This window comes from Caretta caretta, chromosome 17, assembly GCF_965140235.1.
Source record: "Caretta caretta isolate rCarCar2 chromosome 17, rCarCar1.hap1, whole genome shotgun sequence".
In the NCBI taxonomy this organism is placed as follows: domain Eukaryota; kingdom Metazoa; phylum Chordata; order Testudines; family Cheloniidae; genus Caretta; species Caretta caretta.
The window spans coordinates 23501487-23520093 of record NC_134222.1 but is presented as its reverse complement, the minus strand read 5'-3'; the positions used below and the strand labels follow the sequence as shown (position 1 = coordinate 23520093).

General features: G+C 46.8%; 1 protein-coding gene across 1 annotated transcript in view; it reads left to right on the top strand.

Moving 5' to 3' along the window:
• MPO (myeloperoxidase) overlaps window positions 1-18607 on the top strand; it is a 66963-nt gene that overhangs the window by 11640 nt on the left and 36716 nt on the right. Inside the window, exons 3-6 of the mRNA XM_048823917.2 lie at window positions 4991-5166; window positions 5922-6045; window positions 7838-7967; window positions 17857-18063. Coding sequence (XP_048679874.2) covers window positions 4991-5166; window positions 5922-6045; window positions 7838-7967; window positions 17857-18063 — 637 coding nt within the window. The remainder of the gene's footprint in view (window positions 1-4990; window positions 5167-5921; window positions 6046-7837; window positions 7968-17856; window positions 18064-18607) is intronic.

Below are 18607 nucleotides of genomic sequence, written 5' to 3'. Positions count from 1 at the left end.
CTACGTTCCAGGAGTGTGGAACGAGCTTGCTGATCGCCACAGCAGGTCATACCACATGCACGAGTGGTCAATCAGATTGGACAACATACAGTCACTCTGCCAGGAGTGGGGTGATCCCCAAGTAGACCTCTTCGCCACCAAGAGCAACAGACAGTGCCCTCAGTTCTGCTCATTCCAAAACCACAGTCCAGGCTCGATTGCTGATTTGCTCTTAATACCATGGGGCAAGGGTCTGAAGTATGCCTTGCCTCCTATCCCACTTGTCCATCGGGTCCGCCTCAAAATTTGCAGACATAGGGTGATGGTGATCATTATCAGCCCCTCTTGGCCCTGACAGCATTGGTATACAACCCTACTAGAGCTATCTGTAGACGCCCTGATTGCCCTGCCCCTCAACCCAGATCTGATCATGCAGGACCACGGGTGCCTCCTTCAACCAAACCTGCAGTCTCTGCATCTCATGGCTTGGAAACTCCGTGGCTAAATCCCATGGAGAGCCAGCGCTCTCAGTTGGTGAGACAAATTCTCCTCGGCAGTAGGAAACCTTCTGCTAGGGCTACCTACCTGGTGAAATGGATAAGGTGTGAACCCAAGCGCCTTCAACTACTCCAGGGTACCATCCCAGTTATTTTAAAATACCTTCTACACCTTAAGCATCAGGGTCTATCCCCTTCCTCCATCAGAGAAAACCTGGTGGCCATTTAAGCTTTCCATCCAGGGGAGTCTGGGCGCTCGGTATTTTCTAATCCCATTGTAGGGCGATTCCTCAAAGGTCTGGAGAGGGTGTTCCTGTATTCTCGACCACCAGTCCCAACCTGGAACCTGAACCTGGTCCTCTCCAAACTCGTGAGCCCACCATCTGAGCCCCTGGCCACTTGTTCCCTCCTCTATCTTTCTTGGAAGGTGCGTTCCTGGTGGCCATTACATCAGCAAGAAGGATGTCCAAGCTGAGAGCCCTCACCTCTGAACCACCGTGCACGGTGTTTCATAAGGACAAGGTGCAGCTTAGACCACATCCTAAATTTCTCCCCAAGGTGGTCTCCCAGTTCCACATGGGTCAGGACATTTGCTTACTAGTGTTCTTTCCAAAACCCCACATGAGCCCGAGACACCGTAGCCTACACACGCTGGATGTCTGGAGGACCCTGGCTTTCTACATAGGGTGCACGAAACCTTTCCACAAGTCGACCCAATTGTTCATCACCATAGCTGACAAAATGAAAGCTCTTCCTATCTCTGTGCAGTGCATATCGTTCTGGATCGCAGACTGCATTCGCACATGCTATGAGTTGGCCAAGGTCCCAGCCCCAGCAATTACGGCCCATTCAACCAGAGCACAGGCATCTTCGACAGCCTTTCTGGCTCAGGTCCCTATCCAGAAGATCTGTAAAGCAGCCACCTGGTCTTCAGTGAACACGTTTACAGTCCACTGTGCTGTTAACCAACAGGCCAGAGATGATGCAGCAGTCGGCAGAGCTGTTCTTCAATCAATCGTTCCATGACTCCTACCCTCCTCCAATAGTAAGCTTGGAAGTCATCTAATTGGAATGGACGTGAACAATCACTCGAAGAAGAAAAGACGGTTACCTACCTCTAGTAACCGTTGTTCTTCGAGATGTGTTGTTCATGTCCATTACAATACCCACCCCCTTTCCCCTCTGTCGGAGTGAAAGGCAAGAAGAAACTGAAGGGGGGTCGGGCTGGCAGGGTAATATATACTCTGCCATGAGGGCGCCACTCTAGGGGGCTTCCCTGCCGTCCTGATGGGAGCTGCTAAGGGAAAAAGTTTCCAACGTCCGTGCATGTGGTGTGCACACACCGAATTGTAACGGACGTGAACAACACTTCTCGAAGAACAACAGTTACAAGAGGTAGGTAACCGTCTTTTACTAACCGTTGTAGTTTAAATATAGTTAAGATAGAGAATATGTAACCACATTTTAGGGGAAAGAACATTTCAGGGCTGTTGTGAGTCTATATCTAACATTCCAAACCTGGGAAATTCAAAGTTAAAGTTATGCTTAAAAGAAATCCAAACGTGGTAAGGTTTGGGGAGTGGCGAGTAGTGAGGCCAGGCAATAACCACACAACTCCAGATTCTGGATTGTGATTAAGACATTTCATGTTTGTGGTTCCAGATTGGAGGACATGGACTTTTTAAGGAACCGTTAAGGGGGTTTTATTTTTCCCTTCACAAGAGCAGTACAAAGCAGCCAAAGCACAGTGGTAAATCTGTCCCTTCATTTGCAGTGGCTTTATTGATCGGTGTTAGCGAGACTGGTGCGACAGGAAGGGAAGCTGGGAGAGACAAGTTGCTGAGTCCCAATAATTCTAGCCTGTGCTCCTGCCTCACTTCCTCTGGCAGTGCAGCCTCTCTGTGTGCAGGGGAGCCAATGGGAAACTTTCAAGCACCGATGACCAAGCCAGCATGGGGCTACGGGACCTTTAAAAGGAGTGGCAGTTGTGCTGTGTAATCTACCAATGAGAACTTTTGACATATCCCATCTCCTTCATACCTGTCTTATTACCACCAATAGAATTGTTGCACACGAATGAGCTGTAGAAGAAGGATGAGGATTAGTTAAGCTACCTCTGATGTCACATTGGTAGGACTTAGAGTTACTTGAGATGTTGCCCTGATCTTATCTGGACCCAGTACAACCATAACAATTTATGCAACAATCACTAATACTTTAATTAATTACAATCATATTTCTTCAGATATAGACTATGAACAAGATGCCAAATATCGTAACTGTGGAAATTTGATAAGTGTGTGTTATTCCATTATTTTGGGATAAAGAGAAGACTGACTTAGATGGTAAATTTCTTAAAGGATCCAATTTTTAATTAATTTTAACTCATAAGCTAATTCTCAGGTTTACTTGTAAATTCTCAGAAAATTCATTCTGAACTCAAAGAGTGATTGGTGTAAATTTAGGGAGGTGTAAATTTGTCTTCACAGATAACCAAGAGATTGAACCCCTATTTTAAGTGCAAAACAGAACTCAGCCTAAACTATCGAGCTGCAACCGGCTCCTCCATAAATACAGGCAAGGACAGTTCAAACAGCATAGATCATTTTTGTGGCATCAGAGATGACTCAACCAACCATCACAATCCCTTGACAGGTGATTTGCATGCTGCAATTCCAATGAGTGAAATGAGTCAGTGGAGTAAGGGGGGGGGGGGTGTACACGTGCCCAGGAAGTTCTCATTATGGAGATACGGTTTGGGACTCCACAGTTGTGTGGAGATTGCACTTAACACAGGAATTCAGCATTTTGTTTTGTATGAACCATCCTGCGTATCCTCCCCATATCCTCCCCAAACTGACAGCACTTAGTCTTTGAGAATAAAATGAATTTTCTGAGCATATACAAGAAAATCTATTAATTAAACAGCATTACAATTAATACAAAAATAAATAATTACAGTTTTTTTGTTCCAATCTAATCTCATTAATGAAATAATGAAGACTCTTCAAACTTTCCATATCATTAACCTTACTGAATTTGTATCCATAGGCTACTTTTCAAAAATTTTTGTTTAGGATTCATGGTAATTTTTTGCCATTATTCTTCCTAACTGAAAGTTTTTCCTTCAGCAGTGGCTGAAGAAAAATGTTCTACTTCAGAGAATTCTATGAACAACTACCCTCTCAAAATGGCTGCCATCTCTTACTCTTCTGAGTCCCATAGCAAAGATGGACGCTGCCTCCTTTCACCTGCTCCTCTCCACTCCTTTATAGCATGGGGAACTACTGTCTTCCCTGGAGGCAACTTGGAGTCACTCTCAGTGGGAACCAGGAGAAGTGGTGGCCATTTTGGATGAGAGCAGCCTGCGTGGTACGAGCAAAGAGACACCAGACTGCAAGGGTGGGATTCACAAGGTGGACATAGGCACCTAACTGCCACTTTAAGTTCCTCAGTCCAACGTTAGGTGCCACTGGCATTCACAACCCCTCTGTCAGCTTCTGTGTAACCATGTAGGTGCCTAAAGTCCATAGATAGGCACCCATATTTCTGCCAGTAAAGTCCACAAGGTACCAACATTTTGGCAGCTGAGCACCTCCCCACACTGCCATGCAGCTCAACACCTAACACTCGATGGGATTCACAAATGAGGGATTCCCCTGCCTATCTTGCCTTGTGGGATTGGTCTGGTAGATGCCCTCTATACACATCTAAACTGACAGAAAATGGTGAGCAGAGGGGCTGTGATGCCCAGGGGGAAGGCTAGATGATCTGCTGGTCCCATCTGGCCTTACACTTGTGACTCTCTCTGGCCCGACGATGAGTTTGTTTTGTTATCTGTAGTATTTGTTCAGTGCCTTATAGTCATATCCATCACACACTGAGAGAATCTGTCCTGCCCTTTGCTTCTTTTCCTTCCCCACCCACCTTCCCATTTCTCTCCCTATCCTGTCTGTGATTCTTCTGTACTTTCTCTGCATTGCCTTCCCTGCAGCCAGATCCAATTTCTTCCCTGTGGGCTTCACTCCCTCCCCATGCTCCCCATCCAACCACTAAATGGTCAGCAGTTAAACAGTTATTGTTGACATGGACATGTCATCACTGGTATTTAAAGTGGACATCTCAGTGAGAGGAACAGGGGAGATCACCTCTCGGAGCCATGGTGTCAGGCTCTGGGCAGACTTAGGCAGGCATCACTGCCTTGGCTACTCTTAAGTCACTTTGGGAAGGTTATGTCTGCACTGCAGCCATGACTGATAGACACTTAACTGGTTTTCTAAATGAAAGCTGAGATTCTGGAGAACCCAACTGTATCATATAGGCCACAATACATCCTGCCGGTCAGCTCTGGCCTGCACACATATGTTTGCTAGCCCCACACCGCACACACGTGCCAGGATAGTAACTACTGTAACTGTGGAATGAGCTGCGATGGACCAAAGGCAGAAGGGGTCCCTTGCAACTTGTAGGATTGTTTCTGCTCCAGAGCTACAGTGGGACTTTTTTTCTTTCAGTTTAAAGGAGAAACTGAGGAACGAAGCCTTCACCCCTGCAGATATCCTGGGACATATCAAGCAGCCAGTGGGAGGAACCAGGGCCATGATCCGAGCTGCTGATTACATGGAAACCACCCTGAGCCTGCTGAAGGAGAAGTTGCAGTGGACTGTGAAGAGGAAGTTTAATGTCACAGGTACAGGGGTGCAAGTCAGTCTGGCTTCCTCTCCTTGAGCCCTTTCTCTGCCCAGTGTCTTGGGGCTCAGTTGTCCTCCCACTGACTTCAGTCCTGCAATATTGGGCCCTTAATTAGATACACCTGTAAAGCTAGAAGATGAGTGGCTGCAAGGTACATGCAAGGGTCTGTTGCCAGGCAGTGGCCAGCTATGAAACATGGCAGCTTTCTGTCTGTCTGCCAGGTCATGCACGTCAGAGCTAGCATCTCCCCATTCGTCACTCAGATAGCTTCCTCGGTGACACAAACCCCTGGGGAGACTAGAAGCAGGGGGAGGCATTGTAGTTCAAGGGGGTCCTTTGTGTGAAGGGGAAAGCCAACTTTCCCGCCCTCCCCCAACACTTTCTTCTGGAATTTGGGTCAAGTATAACCACTGTCCAGCTGTGGGATGGAATGGGAAGGGGACTCTTCCCTGGTACCGCCTTCTTTCCCTTCACTCTGGCATCTCCCTCCCCGCTCTGCAGAGGTGAGGCTTCAAAGTCAGCCGGTGATGTCTGTGTGAACATGCCCAGCTGCTTCAGACTCTGTTCTACTGTGAGTCCAGACAGCAACTCTGCGACCAGAGCAGGCTGCATCCTGGTGAGGGCAGCAGTGAGCTGGGGAAGTGATTTGACAGAGTGCAGAAGTGGCCTCCAAGAATTCTTTGCCTCGCCCCATTTCTGGGGCACCAGTCCCAGCACACCAAGTTGCTGAACCTCCTTTGCATTCTCTTGCAGACATGCTGACCCCAGCTCAGCTGGAATTGATTTCCAAGGCTACTGGATGTGCCCAACAAAATATGAATATACCATGTGACAAAGCAAACACTTACCGAACAATCACGGGTGAATGCAACAACAGGTGATGCTAGCTGTCAAGGAGAGCATGGCAGGTCCTCCCTACACTAGAGTAACTTCCTATCTATACGTTCCTATCTAATCCCAACTATACATATACAATGATGGGGTCTAAATTAGCTGTTACCACTCAAGAAAGAGATCTTGGAGTCATTGTTGATAGTTCTCTGAAAACAGCCACTCAATGTGCAGTGGCCGTCAAAAAGGCAAACTGAATCTTGGGAATCATTAAGAAAGGGATAGATAATAAGACAGAAAATATCATATTGCCTCTATATAAATCCATGGTACGCCCACATCTTGAATATTGCTTGCAGATGTAGTTGCCCCATCTCAAAAAAGATATATTGGAACTGGAAAAGGTTCAGAAAAGGGCAACAAAAATGACTAGGGGCATGGAACACCTTCCATATGAGGAGAGATTAATAAAACTGGGACTTTTCAGCTTGGAAAAGAGACGACTAAAGGGGGATATGATAGAGGTCTATAAAATTATGATTAGTGTGGAGAAAGTAAATAAGGAAGTGTTATTTACTCCCTCTCATAACACAAGAACTAGGGGTCACCAAATGAAATTAATGGGCAACAGGTTTAAAACAAACAAAAGGGAGTATTTTTTCACACACCGCACAGTCAACCTGTGGAACTCCTTTCCAGAGGACGTTGTGAAGGCCAAGACTATAACAGGGTTCAAAAAAGAACTAGATAAGTTCATGGAGGACAGGTCCATCAATGGCTATTAGCCAGGATGGGCAGGGATGGTGTCCCTCACCTATGTTTGCCAGAAGCTGGGAATGGGCGAGAGCAGATGGATCACTCAATGATTGCCTGTTCTGTTCATTCCCTCTGAAGTTCCTGGCATTAGCCACTGTCAGAAGACATGATACTTGACTAGATGGACCTTTGCTTTGACCCAGTATGGCTGTTCTTATGCTTTTATGTTCCTAACTCACTAGCCAGGCCTGTTCCGGTGAAATCTCACAGGGTACACAGGGGAAAATCCCCACCAGGAGTGGTGAGCCTGATCATGCATTTGGTGTCTACACACTCTTGTTAATGCAGCTCACTGAAGAGCCCTTTACACTGCTGGCTCTGTGCCCGGCTCTGGCTCAATAGCCAGCATTTCCTCCTCATGTGTTCCTGGCTGGCTGGCTCAAGCCTCACAATCAGGCTGGTTTCTAGAAAACCCCTAGAGCGAAAGTCACACCCATGCCAAAACAGAGGTCAGATTTCAGCTCATAGTCTAGTCTGTCCCCAGGATGCTGTGTGTCAGGGTGTCACTGAAACATTTGCAATGGTTTTGCTCAGTGTTTTACACACTATCGACTCCTGCCTTCATCTGTCAGCTATGCCCTCCTTCACTGCCTCTCATGACTTTCTCATACAAGCTTTGTGCTTTGCCCCACACTGCCCCTTACCCATGGCAGAAGCTCCCAAAAGCATTAGCAATGCCACCTCATTTCCTCCTTCCAGTTCCTCCGTAACACACCCCTGTGCAGTGACGCCTACTAAAAAGTCAGCAGTGGTTAGGCAGCTGGTGTGCTGAGGCCCCTGCTTGTCATGCTGACCCAGATTGTTTCCTTGTGCTCCTCCACTGGCCTGTTTGTGTCCACTTGGTGTCTCTTGTCTTATTCTTAGACTGTCATCTCCTTGGAGCAGGAACTGTCTTTTTGTTCTGTCTGTACAGTGCCTAGCACAATGTTCTGGCCTGTGACTGAGGCTCCTAGGCTCTATGATGATGTTGATGGTATAATTTGCTGTATTGTAAATACAGATTCTTTCATTCCATCTCCCAGGAGAAACCCTACCTTAGGGGCTTCAAACAGAGCCTATAGCCGATGGCTGCCGCAAGAGTATGAAGATGGTGTTTCAATCCCTCGTGGCTGGACAGAAGGAATCTGTTATTCTGGATTTTCTCTCCCATTGGTAAGGACTGTCAATTCAATTCTTTGAATTAAAATAGTAGGAAGGGAGCTCAGAGTTTTGCCAGAGGTAGGATAGCTCAGGGGCCCCATGGCACACGTCCTCCACAATCAGTAACCCCTTTGCCATCTCTAAGCTGAGCACATAATGACCAAAGTGAAAAATGAAAGAAACAGCAGGCCATTAGGTCTGCACTTCCGTCTGGAGGAGTAATTCTCAGTGCGTGGCAAAGTACTAGGGCTAGATCTGATCGAGCTAGTATGCTAAAAAGAGATGTAGCAGGCAGAGGCGCAGGCAGAAGCTAGCTGCCCAGTAGGTAGGGTAGGTACTCAGTGCAGCTAGCTACTCACGCTGTGGTGGCCTACTATGTTTTTAGCACGTTGGCTCAATCAGAGCTGGGAATCACCCTTAGCTCAAAGTGTAGCTGTACCCTAAAATGGCTGTCTGAAGCCTGAGTGGAAAGCAGAATAATCTGCCTCCATCTTTTCCCCCTAGACCCACTTAACCCAGTATTGCTGACTCACACGATTTTATCAGGAGAGTCATCATACTGGGTGGTTTCTCTAAATCCCCAGCTCTTGAAGTCATGAAAATCTCTGCTTTCATTTTTTTAAAAAGAGTTTCTAGCGTGTATGCTGGCAGGAAGAGCTAAGAACCCTGAACCCTAATGGCCCAACCCCCAGAAGGCAAAAGAAAAAGGCCCCAAAGTCACTATTTTAAAAATTCTTGTGATTTCACAGCCAGTCTCATGAGTTTTGAGGCCCTGACTCATAATTTTTGAACTCCTGAGTTTGAGACTCTTAACCCTGCCAAAAAGCAGAGCGCAAAGTTCTAAAGGGCAAAACCCCGAAGAAAAATATTTTAAAATACCCAGCAAGGAAGCGTATGTGTCTGTATGTCCACGTGTGCTCCTCAGGGTGGGTGGGGAGCCTTTAGCTGCTCCACTGGGATGTAACGACAGCAGCGCTCAGAAAGGCAGGAATTCGGGGTAGCTGGGGATTTCAGCTGAAATGCTCATTCCATTTTCCAAAATCCACCTTGTGCATTTGGTGCAAGCAGCTCCTCACCCTCGGAGACAGAGCATGGGCTGTTGAGACCAGGATGGCTGAATGGGAGGAGTGAAGGGAGACAGAGGTGCATAGATGATACTTTCCTGGGCAAAGTACAGTGGGTCCCACCCCCAGTCTGACAGCCTCTGTGCTGTTGAGGAGGATGAAAGTCTCGGGGGTGGAGAACATCAGCTGGGATAGAGGGAAACAATCCTTTAGTTGGGATCCTCCTTCCAGATGATGTTGTGGTGTCCTCTGGCACTGAGGATACCCTTCTGGGGGAGGGGACAACAGTTATTAGGAAGAGAAAGATAATAGTTATGGGGATTCAGTTATTAGAAATATAGATAGTTGGGTTTGTGATGACCGAGAGAACCGCATGGTGAATTGCCTCCTGAGTGCTACGGTTGCAGACCTCTCGAGACATCTAGACGGACTTATGTGCAGTGCTGGGTAGGAAGCGATGGTCATGGTACATGTGGGTACCAGTGACGTAGGGAAAGAGAGGAGAGAGGTTCTGGGGTAGGTAAGAGATTAAAGTTCAGGACCTCCATGGTGGCATTCTTTTAAATGCTTCCAGTTCCATGCGTGGGCCAGTTAGACAGGCAGAACTGCAGGGTCTCAATGTGCAGATGAGACAATGGTGTTGGGAGGAGAGATTTAGGTTTATTTGGAACTGGGGAACATTTTGGGAAAGGAGGAGCCTACACAAGAAGGAGGGGCTCCACCTACACCAAAATGGAACCAGATTGTTGGCATATAAAATTAAAAACTTCATATGGGATTTTTTAAACTAAGGGCTGGGGGAAAGCTGACAGGTGCGGAGGAGCACACGGTGCAAATAGAGACATCCCTTAGGGAAGGATTTATTAATGGGGATATCCTAGTAAAGAGGAGAAGATAGAAGTTGATAAAGTTGATAAAACATTCAAGTGAAATAGAATCTCATTCAGTTATACCACATGAATGCAGACAACTAAATATTGACAAATTTTACAAGTGCTTCTACTGCAATGGAAGAACTCTAAACACTACAGTGGGGGTGTGACGAGGTCCCCAGGGTGCAGCCTGGACTGTGAACCGCTGAGCTCTCAAACCCACCAGCTTGGCTGTCTCTCACACAGTGACGCTAATGTCAAGCTACAAGCCTTGGTCAGGTACTGCACTTACACAGCCATCCACAGGCAGGGACACACCCACCTGAGTTACTTGAACAAGTTCCCAGCCACTCATGAATAGGCTCCTACCAAATTCGCGGTCATGAAAAATGCAACATGGACCATGAAATCTGGTCTCCCTCTGTGAAATCTGGTCTTTTGTGTGCTTTTACCCTATACTATACAGATTTCACGGGGGAGACCAGCATTTCTTAAATTGCAGGTCCTGACCCGAAAGGGAGTTTCAGAGGGGTCACAAAGTTATTTTAGGGTGGTGGGTCATGGTATTGCCACCCTTACTTCTGCACTGCCTTCAGAGCTGGGTGGCTGGAGAGCGAGGGCCCAACTCTGAAGGCGGCGCCCTGCCAGCAGCAAGGCAAAAGTAAGGTGGCAAAGCCATCCCATCCCATCCCGTCCGTACTTCTGCACTGCTGCTGCTGGCGGCGGCTCGGCCTTCAGCGCTGGGCTCCCGGCCAGCAGCCGCCGCTCTCCGGCCGCCCAGCTCTGAAGGCAGCGCCGCCGTCCTCGGCAGCAGTGCAGAAGTAAGGGTAGCAGTACCACAACCCCCCCCACCAATAACCTTATGACCCCTCCAACTTCTTTTGGGTCAGGACCCCGACAGTTACAACACTGAAATTTCTGATTTAAATAGCTGAAATCATGAAATTTGCTATTTTTAAAATCCTATGAACATGAAATTGACCAAAATGGGCTGTGACTTTGATAGGGCCCTACTCATGAACCATCAGTAGAAAGGCTCCAGCCAATTCCCCCCAGCTCCAGCCCTACACCCCAGAACTATTTCCATTTTGCACTGGTCAGAAGCCTGACTGGTGTAAGCTCATTAATTAGTTCGCCAGTCCTACAAAAGTGTAGTGGGCATGCAACAGCCCTTGTTCACCTGAGCGGAAATTTCCCAAGGACTTCCACCAAAACCACACTGGTTTAGATAAAATATAAAACCGATTTAGTAACTGCAGAAAGATCAATTTTAAGTGAAATAAAAAGAGAAACGCAGTCTGAATTCTAGCTTAAACAGACTAAACAAGATTTGAATCAAACGGTTTCTCACCCTAACAGATTTACAGATTAACAGATTTACACCCTAACGTTTACAGTTCCTCAATACACAGACTGAAATCCTTCCAATCTGGGACCAATCTCCCTAGTTCAAAGTCTTTGTCCTCCAGATGATATTCCAGGTGTTGAATTGGGGGCGGGGTGAAGGAGAGTCCAAGTGATGATGTCACTCTCCCTCTTTTATACCTTCTTCCAGCTGCTAGAAAGATCCCTGATGTGATGGGGGGGGGTTAGGCAGTCCCCATTGGTCAAGCAGTCCTCATTGCATAGGTGTCTTTTCTAAGGAATCTCTGGGATAGGGGACTCTTTTTTGATGGGCCATTAATGCTGTCTGGGCCCTTCTTTGTTGCAGCTGAAAGGGTGGCGGTGTGTGTTCCCAACCTCACAACATATTCCAGTAACACAGGTAGCAATACGTCATAACTTCCCATACAATGATCGCACATACATTCCAACAGGATATTAATGTTCAGCAGATCAAGACTTTTAAAATGATACCTCACAAGGTATAGTTTGTACAAAACATATCATAATCCTATCACCGTGGTGAATATGGGGGTTCCAGGATGCTACTTTGAGGTACAGAGTGCCCCGTATTAAATGAGGATATTGGTATAATAGGCATCGCAGAGTAGGTTGCACTGGAAGAGGAGTGGCACTATACATGAAAAAAGCATAGAGTGAAATGTAGTAAAAATCTGAAATGAGTCAAACAGTACCATGGAATCTCTATGGATAGAAATTCCATGCTTGAATAATAAGAATATAGCAGTAGGGATATACTACCAACCACCTGACCAGTATAGTGATGATGACTGTGAAATGCTCGTGGTGATTATTGAGGCTACAAAAACAGAAAACCCAATAATAATGGGGGATTTCAACTACCCCCATATTGACATGTCACCTCACGCCGGGATGTAGACATTAAATTTTCTGCACACCATTAATGACTTCTTTTTGGAGCAGCTAGTTCTGAAACCCACAAGGGGAGAGTCCTAAGTGGTGCACAGGAGCTGACCCAAGTGGTGAATATATCTGAACCATTTGGTAATAGCTAGGGCCCTACCAAATTCGCGGCCATCAAAATTAATCATGGACCATGAAAGCTGGTTTCCTCCCATGAAATCTGGTCTTTTGTGTACTTTTACCCTATACCAGAGTTTCTCAAACTGGGGTCCCCAAGGGTACTCCATGGGCTCCGTAAGCCCTGCTAATCAACTCTTCCCCCTCCCTCCCTCAACTCCTCCCCCTCCCTGAGTGGTGCTAAAAGTCCGCCACGCAGCGGGGCTAAGACAGGCTCCCTGCCTGCCCTGGCTCCGTGCCACTCCCGGAAGTGGTTGGCATGTCCCTGCGGCCCCTAGCGGGGGAAGCAGGGGGTCACTACATGTTGCTCCTGTCCCGAGTGCCGACTCTGCAGCTCCCATTGGCCGGGAACTGCAACCAATGGGAGCTGTGGGGGCAGTGCCTGTGGGCCTAGGAACTGCTGCCAGAGGGCTGTGCCAGTCACTTTGAGGAGCTGCCTGAGGTAAGCGCCACCTGGCCAGAGCCCACACCCCTCACCCTCTCCTGCACCAACCCCCTACCCCAACTCTGAGCCCCTTCTCCCAGAGCCTGCACCCCTCAGCCCCCTCCTGCACCCAAACTCCCTCCCAGAGCCTGAACCCTTCGCCCCTCCTGTACCCCAACCGCCTGCCCCAGCCCTGAGCCCCCTCCCACACCCAAACTCTCTCCCAGAGCCTGCACCCCTCACCCCCCTCCTGCACCCAAACTCCCTCCCAGAGCCTGCACCCCAACTCCCTGCCCCAGCCTGGTGAAAGTGAGTGATGGAGGGAGGGGGGATGGAGTGAGCGGGCGGCAGGAAGAGGCAGGATCTTGGGGGAAGGGGTGGAGTGAGGGAGAGTCCTGGGGCTGAGTGGGAAGGCTTGGGGGTCCCCAACTATTTTAAATCAAAATGGGGGTCCTCGGGTTGCTAAAGTTTGAGAACCACTGCTCTATATTATACAGATTTCATGGGGGAGACCAGCATTGGGGGTCCTGACCCAAAAGGGCATTGCAGGGGGTCACAAGGTTATTTTGGGGGGGGGGGGTCGCAGTATTGCAACCCTTCTGCGCTGCCTTCAGAGCTGAGCGGCCAGGAGCGGCGGCTGTTGGCCAGGCGTCAAGTTCTGAAGGCAGCGCCCCGCCAGCAGCAGCGCAGAAGGAAGGGTGGCGATCCCAGACCAGGCCCTCCTTACGTCTGCGCTGCTGCTGCTGGCGGCGGCTCGGCCTTCAGAGCTGGGCTCCCGGCCAGCAGCCGCCGCCGCTCTCCGGCCGCCCAGCTCTGAAGGCAGCGCCGCCGCCAGCAGCTGCACAGAAGTCAGGGGAGCAATACCACAACCCCCCCACAGTAATCCTGTGGACCCCCCCCCCTGGTTTTGGGCTCGGAACCCTACAATTACAACACTGTGAAATTTCAGATTTAAATAGCTGAAATCATGAATTTTACGATTTTTAAAATCCTATGACAGTGAAATTGACCAAAACGGACCGTGAATTTGGTAGGGTCCTAGTAATAGCATCTATAATATAATAAAATTTAACTTCTTTGTAGGGGGAAAATACCAAAGAAACCCATCACAGAAGCATTTAACTTCAAAAGAGGAACTACCCAAAAATGAGGAGGCCAGTTAAACAGAAATTTAAAGGAACAGTCACTAAAGTGAAATGCCTCCAATCTGCATGAAAACTTTTTGAAACACCACAGCAGAGGCTCAAACTATATGTATACCCCAAATACAAAAAATAAACAATAATAGGACCAAAACAATGCCACCATGGCTAAATAACAAAGTAAAAGAGGAGATTACAATCAAAAAGACATCTTTTAAAAATTGGAAGTCAGATCCTTCTGAGGAAAATAGAAAGGTACATCAGAAGAGGGAAGCCTGGCAAAGAGTCAGTGGGGCCACTGAATGATGGAGGTGCTAAAGGATTCTTTGCATCAGTGTTCACTGCAGAGACGGTGAGGGAGATTCCCACCCCTGAAACATTATTTTAGGTGACAAACTCGAGGAACTGTCCCAGATGGAAGCGTCATTAGAGGAGGTTTGGGAAGAAATTGATAAATTGAATAGTAATAAGTCACCAGGACCAGATGGTTTTTGCCCAAGAATTCTGAAATAACTCAAATATGAAATTGCAGAACTACTAACAGGGGTACGTAAACTATTGCTTACGTTAGCTAAAATGACGGGATCTAAGTGAGCTGTTACCACTCAAGAAAGAGATCTTGGAGTCATTGTGGATAGTTCCCTGAAAACATCCACTCAATGTGCAGTAGCAGTCGAAAAAGCTAACACTATGTTAGGAACCATTAGGAAATGGATAAATAATAAAATAGAGAATATCATAATGCTACTATATAAATTCATGATACACCTTGAGTACCGCCTGCAGTTCTGGTAATCCCCACCTCAAAAAAGATGTATTAGATTTGGAAAAGGTAGAGACATGGGCAACAGAAATGATGAGGGGTATGGAACCGCTTCTGTGTGAGGAGAGACTGACAAGACTGGGACTGTGCAGATTAGGAAAGAGACGACTGAGCGGGGAGATGACAATACAATCTATACAATCATGGCTGGTGCAGAGACAGTGAACAGGGAAGTGTTATTTTCCCCTTCACATAACAGAAGAACCAGGGATCACCAACTGAATTAATAAGCAGCAGGTTTAAAACAAACAAAGGAAGCACTTCTTCACACAACGCATAGTGGAATTCCCTGTGGAATTCGTTGCCGGGGATGTGATAGAGGCCAAAAGTATAACTGGGTTCAGAATAGAATTAGATCAGTTCCTGCAGGACAGGCCCATCAATGGCTATTAGCCAAGATGGTCAGGGATGCAACCCCATGCCCTGGGTGTCCCTAAACCTCTGACTGCCAGAAACTGGGGTGGACAACAATGGATGGATCACTGGATAATTGCCCTGTTCTGTTCATTCCCTCTGTAGCATCTGGCTTTGGTCACTGTCAGAAGACAGGATAGATGGACTATTGGTCTGACCTAGTCTGGCACTTCCTATGTTCCAAAAATCTGTGACAGATTCATAAAAGTGCAGGCTCAGAACAACATATCACCAGCTAACTAATAATAGGGAGGGAAGTGAATAAGTTTATGGGAGATGTCCCTAAATAAGCCCTTACTTGTATAAAGAGGCTTTTCTATGAAAAAGGAAGTAAATGTGATAACTCGATGCTTAAAAGCTCAAAGGATTAAAGAGCAATACACTATCCCACCAGTTAAAAATGCTCAGCAAAAGATAGTTACACACTGCTACGAAGTATGTGCTGCTTTTGCTGTTATTAGAATAACCTCTATACTTCAGATACTTCAAGTTTTATTTTTTTATCAAAAATATCTGGAAGTAACGAGCAGTGGGAAGTAGCTGCCAAAGACACAGGAGACTGACAGAGAAATTTTAGGAGAAGAAATAACAGAGGAAATTTAAAAAGTGGAAAACTCCAAGGCCTTGTAAATTTCCAGCAGAATTTTATAAAGCTATTAAGGAGGTATCAGTTGATCCTTTAATGCTGCTGTGTTAGGGGAGGAACTTCCAAAATCTATGAAAGAAGCTGCTATTTTAGGTCTCCCTAACATGGGAAAAAGGGAAGCCCTTCCCTCATGCAGATCTGATAGGCCCAGATTCACACCAAACTGTCCTTTATTTGAAGAACTGAAGGGGATTTATATACATTCAGATCAAACTGGATTAATTAAGGACTTTACAAAGGTCAAGTAATATTTGTATAGTATTTGGAGTAATTCATAGTGCCAGAGCTAAAGGGGACGTGCTTCTCTTGTTATCTCCAGATGAGGAAAAGGGTTTTACAGGACAGAGTGGCATTTTTTATTCAGAACTTTGTCCCATATGAACATTGGCACTGGCCTCCATTGCCTTAAATGAATCATTGTTCCCTCTCCCAGAACAAAAGCAGCCGTGAAAGCCAACGGAGCCTAGGTTCTCCAGTCTGAGATGTGTGAAGGCAGCAAACAGAGATGCAATATTGTTTGTATCTAACCCAGATATTTACTATAAACTATTATCCAAAAAAAATCCATTATTTTATGCATTCATGGTGTATAAAAGGAGGAACACTATCCCTGCCCAATGGATAATGTCTCTCTTGGCAAAAGTAGGTCCACTTTTGTATTTGTAAATAGAGTATTTTTGGTACTTGCTTGGTAATGATTTGTAAGATTTCGTATACGTCCTAGATAAAGTTACTAAAAGAAAGGTTCTTAGGGATTGAAAATTACATGTTCTAACGTTCTAAAAGTCTAGTGTAGATAAGGTAGTTTATCACTGAAAACGTGTTACATTGGCTTCCCTCCCCATCCCCGTGGTAAAGGCTGTGTGAGCCATGTCTACATTAGGCTTTTAAAATGTATTAATTGGAACATATTGTCTAACAGGTGCTAACATCACACCTTAAATCCTGGACTAGACAAGGCACTCAGCTAATTTAATATGTAGTGAACATGTGCATCTTCTAAAGTGCACATTAAATAAGGCAAGGGCTTCAGTGAAGTCTTGTCTCATTCAATGTGTGCTTTGCAGCACAGGGCAGGCCAGCAGAGGCCTGGGAGCTGGCCAGATAGGTCCAGATTATGGAATTCCTGTTAAAACAAAACCTAAGAAATTCCATTAAAAGACTAAGAGGGTAGTTCTTCCGCTGCCTGGCCTTCATACTTTCCTCCTTTACACAGACTTATGTAGGTAGGTAGGCAGGCCTGACTCTCTCGTCCACATGGGAAGGAACTAACATTGCCTCTCTTTCACAGAAATGGTAACGGAAACCAAAGGGGTGAAGGTCAGTGTTTTCAAATGTCTGTGCCGAAATTGAGGCACCTGACTCTCAAAGGTTTTCAATAGGTACTAATTTCTGACACCCCCATTTCAAAACAGTGACTTCAATCTTTGTTTTCTTCAGTTCCCAGTCTGTGAAGGGTTGATAAAGCTTGACCATCTTTGTGAGGCTCAGTGCATAATTGTGCAAGGGCTTGCCAGGGCTGAGCCCCGGCACCTCTGGGCTTGGCAGTTCACAGCCCCAGCACCTCTGGGCCTGGCAGTTCACAGCCCCGGCACCTCTGGGCTTGGCAGTTCACAGCCCCAGCACCTCTGGGCCTGGCAGTTCACAGCCCTGGCACATCTGGGCTTGCCATGTCAGTTATGAAAGTAAAACAATTGCTTGAGCCCCAGCACCTCTTTCATTACAAATTAAGCACTGGTGAGGCTCTTTGAGCTCCATGAATGAAGGAGCATTATGTGTGGAGTATTGTAGTGTGTGTTCAGAGCTGAACAGACTTGAACAGAGATGGCAAATGAAGAGTTAGAGCCCTCTAGTAAGGGAGTCCAGAACGGTGCCGGCAGGAAAATTAAACAAAGAATTCACCGTTTAAACTTTTGTGTTTTTAAAAAGGAAATTGGAGCAGCTTCCATCTCACTTAGACACCTGTTGATGGCATGGGAAATTGACCTCCCACTCCCCAATCTTGTCTACAGAACACATGTTCCTAGCCCATCTTATTATACACACACACTCTCTGCTTTAATCCCTCCAGGTGCGAGAAGTTTCAAACAAGATTGTACGCTTTCCCACTGAGCAGCTCGTATCGGATCAGAACAGAGCACTCATCTTCATGCAGTGGGGCCAGTTTATTGACCATGACATGGACTTTGGCCCTGCGACTCCAGCAACAGTCACTTTCAGCAGCAGAACGGACTGTCAGACCAGCTGTGCCAAAAAACCACCTTGCTTCCCCATCAAGGTACTGCCAGGATTTCTCCTGGAGGGAACAGAAGAGTGAGGGGGCACCTCGCCTTAGAATAATAGAATCATAGATGATTAAGGTTGGAAAAGACCTCAGGAGGTCACTTAGTCCAACCCCCTGCTCAAAGCAGTACCAACCCCAGCTAAATCATCCCAGTCAGGGTTTTGTCAAGCCAGGCCTTAAAAACCTCTAAGAATGGAGATCCCACCATCTCCCTAGGTAACCCATTCCAGTGCTTCACCACCCTCCTAGTGAAATAGTTTTTCCTAATATCCAACCTAGACGTCCCCCACTGCAACTTGAGACCATTGCTCCTTGTTCTGTCATCGGCCACCACTGAGAACAGCCAAGCTCCATCCTCTTTGGAACCCCCTTCAGGTAGTTGAAAGCAACTATCAAATCCCGCCTCATTCTTCTCTTCTGCAGACTAAACAATCCCAGTTCCCTCAGCCTCTCCTCATGCGTCATGTGCCCCAGCCCCCTGATCATTTTCATTGCCCTCCGCTGGACTCTCTCCAATTTGTCCACATCCTTTCTGTAG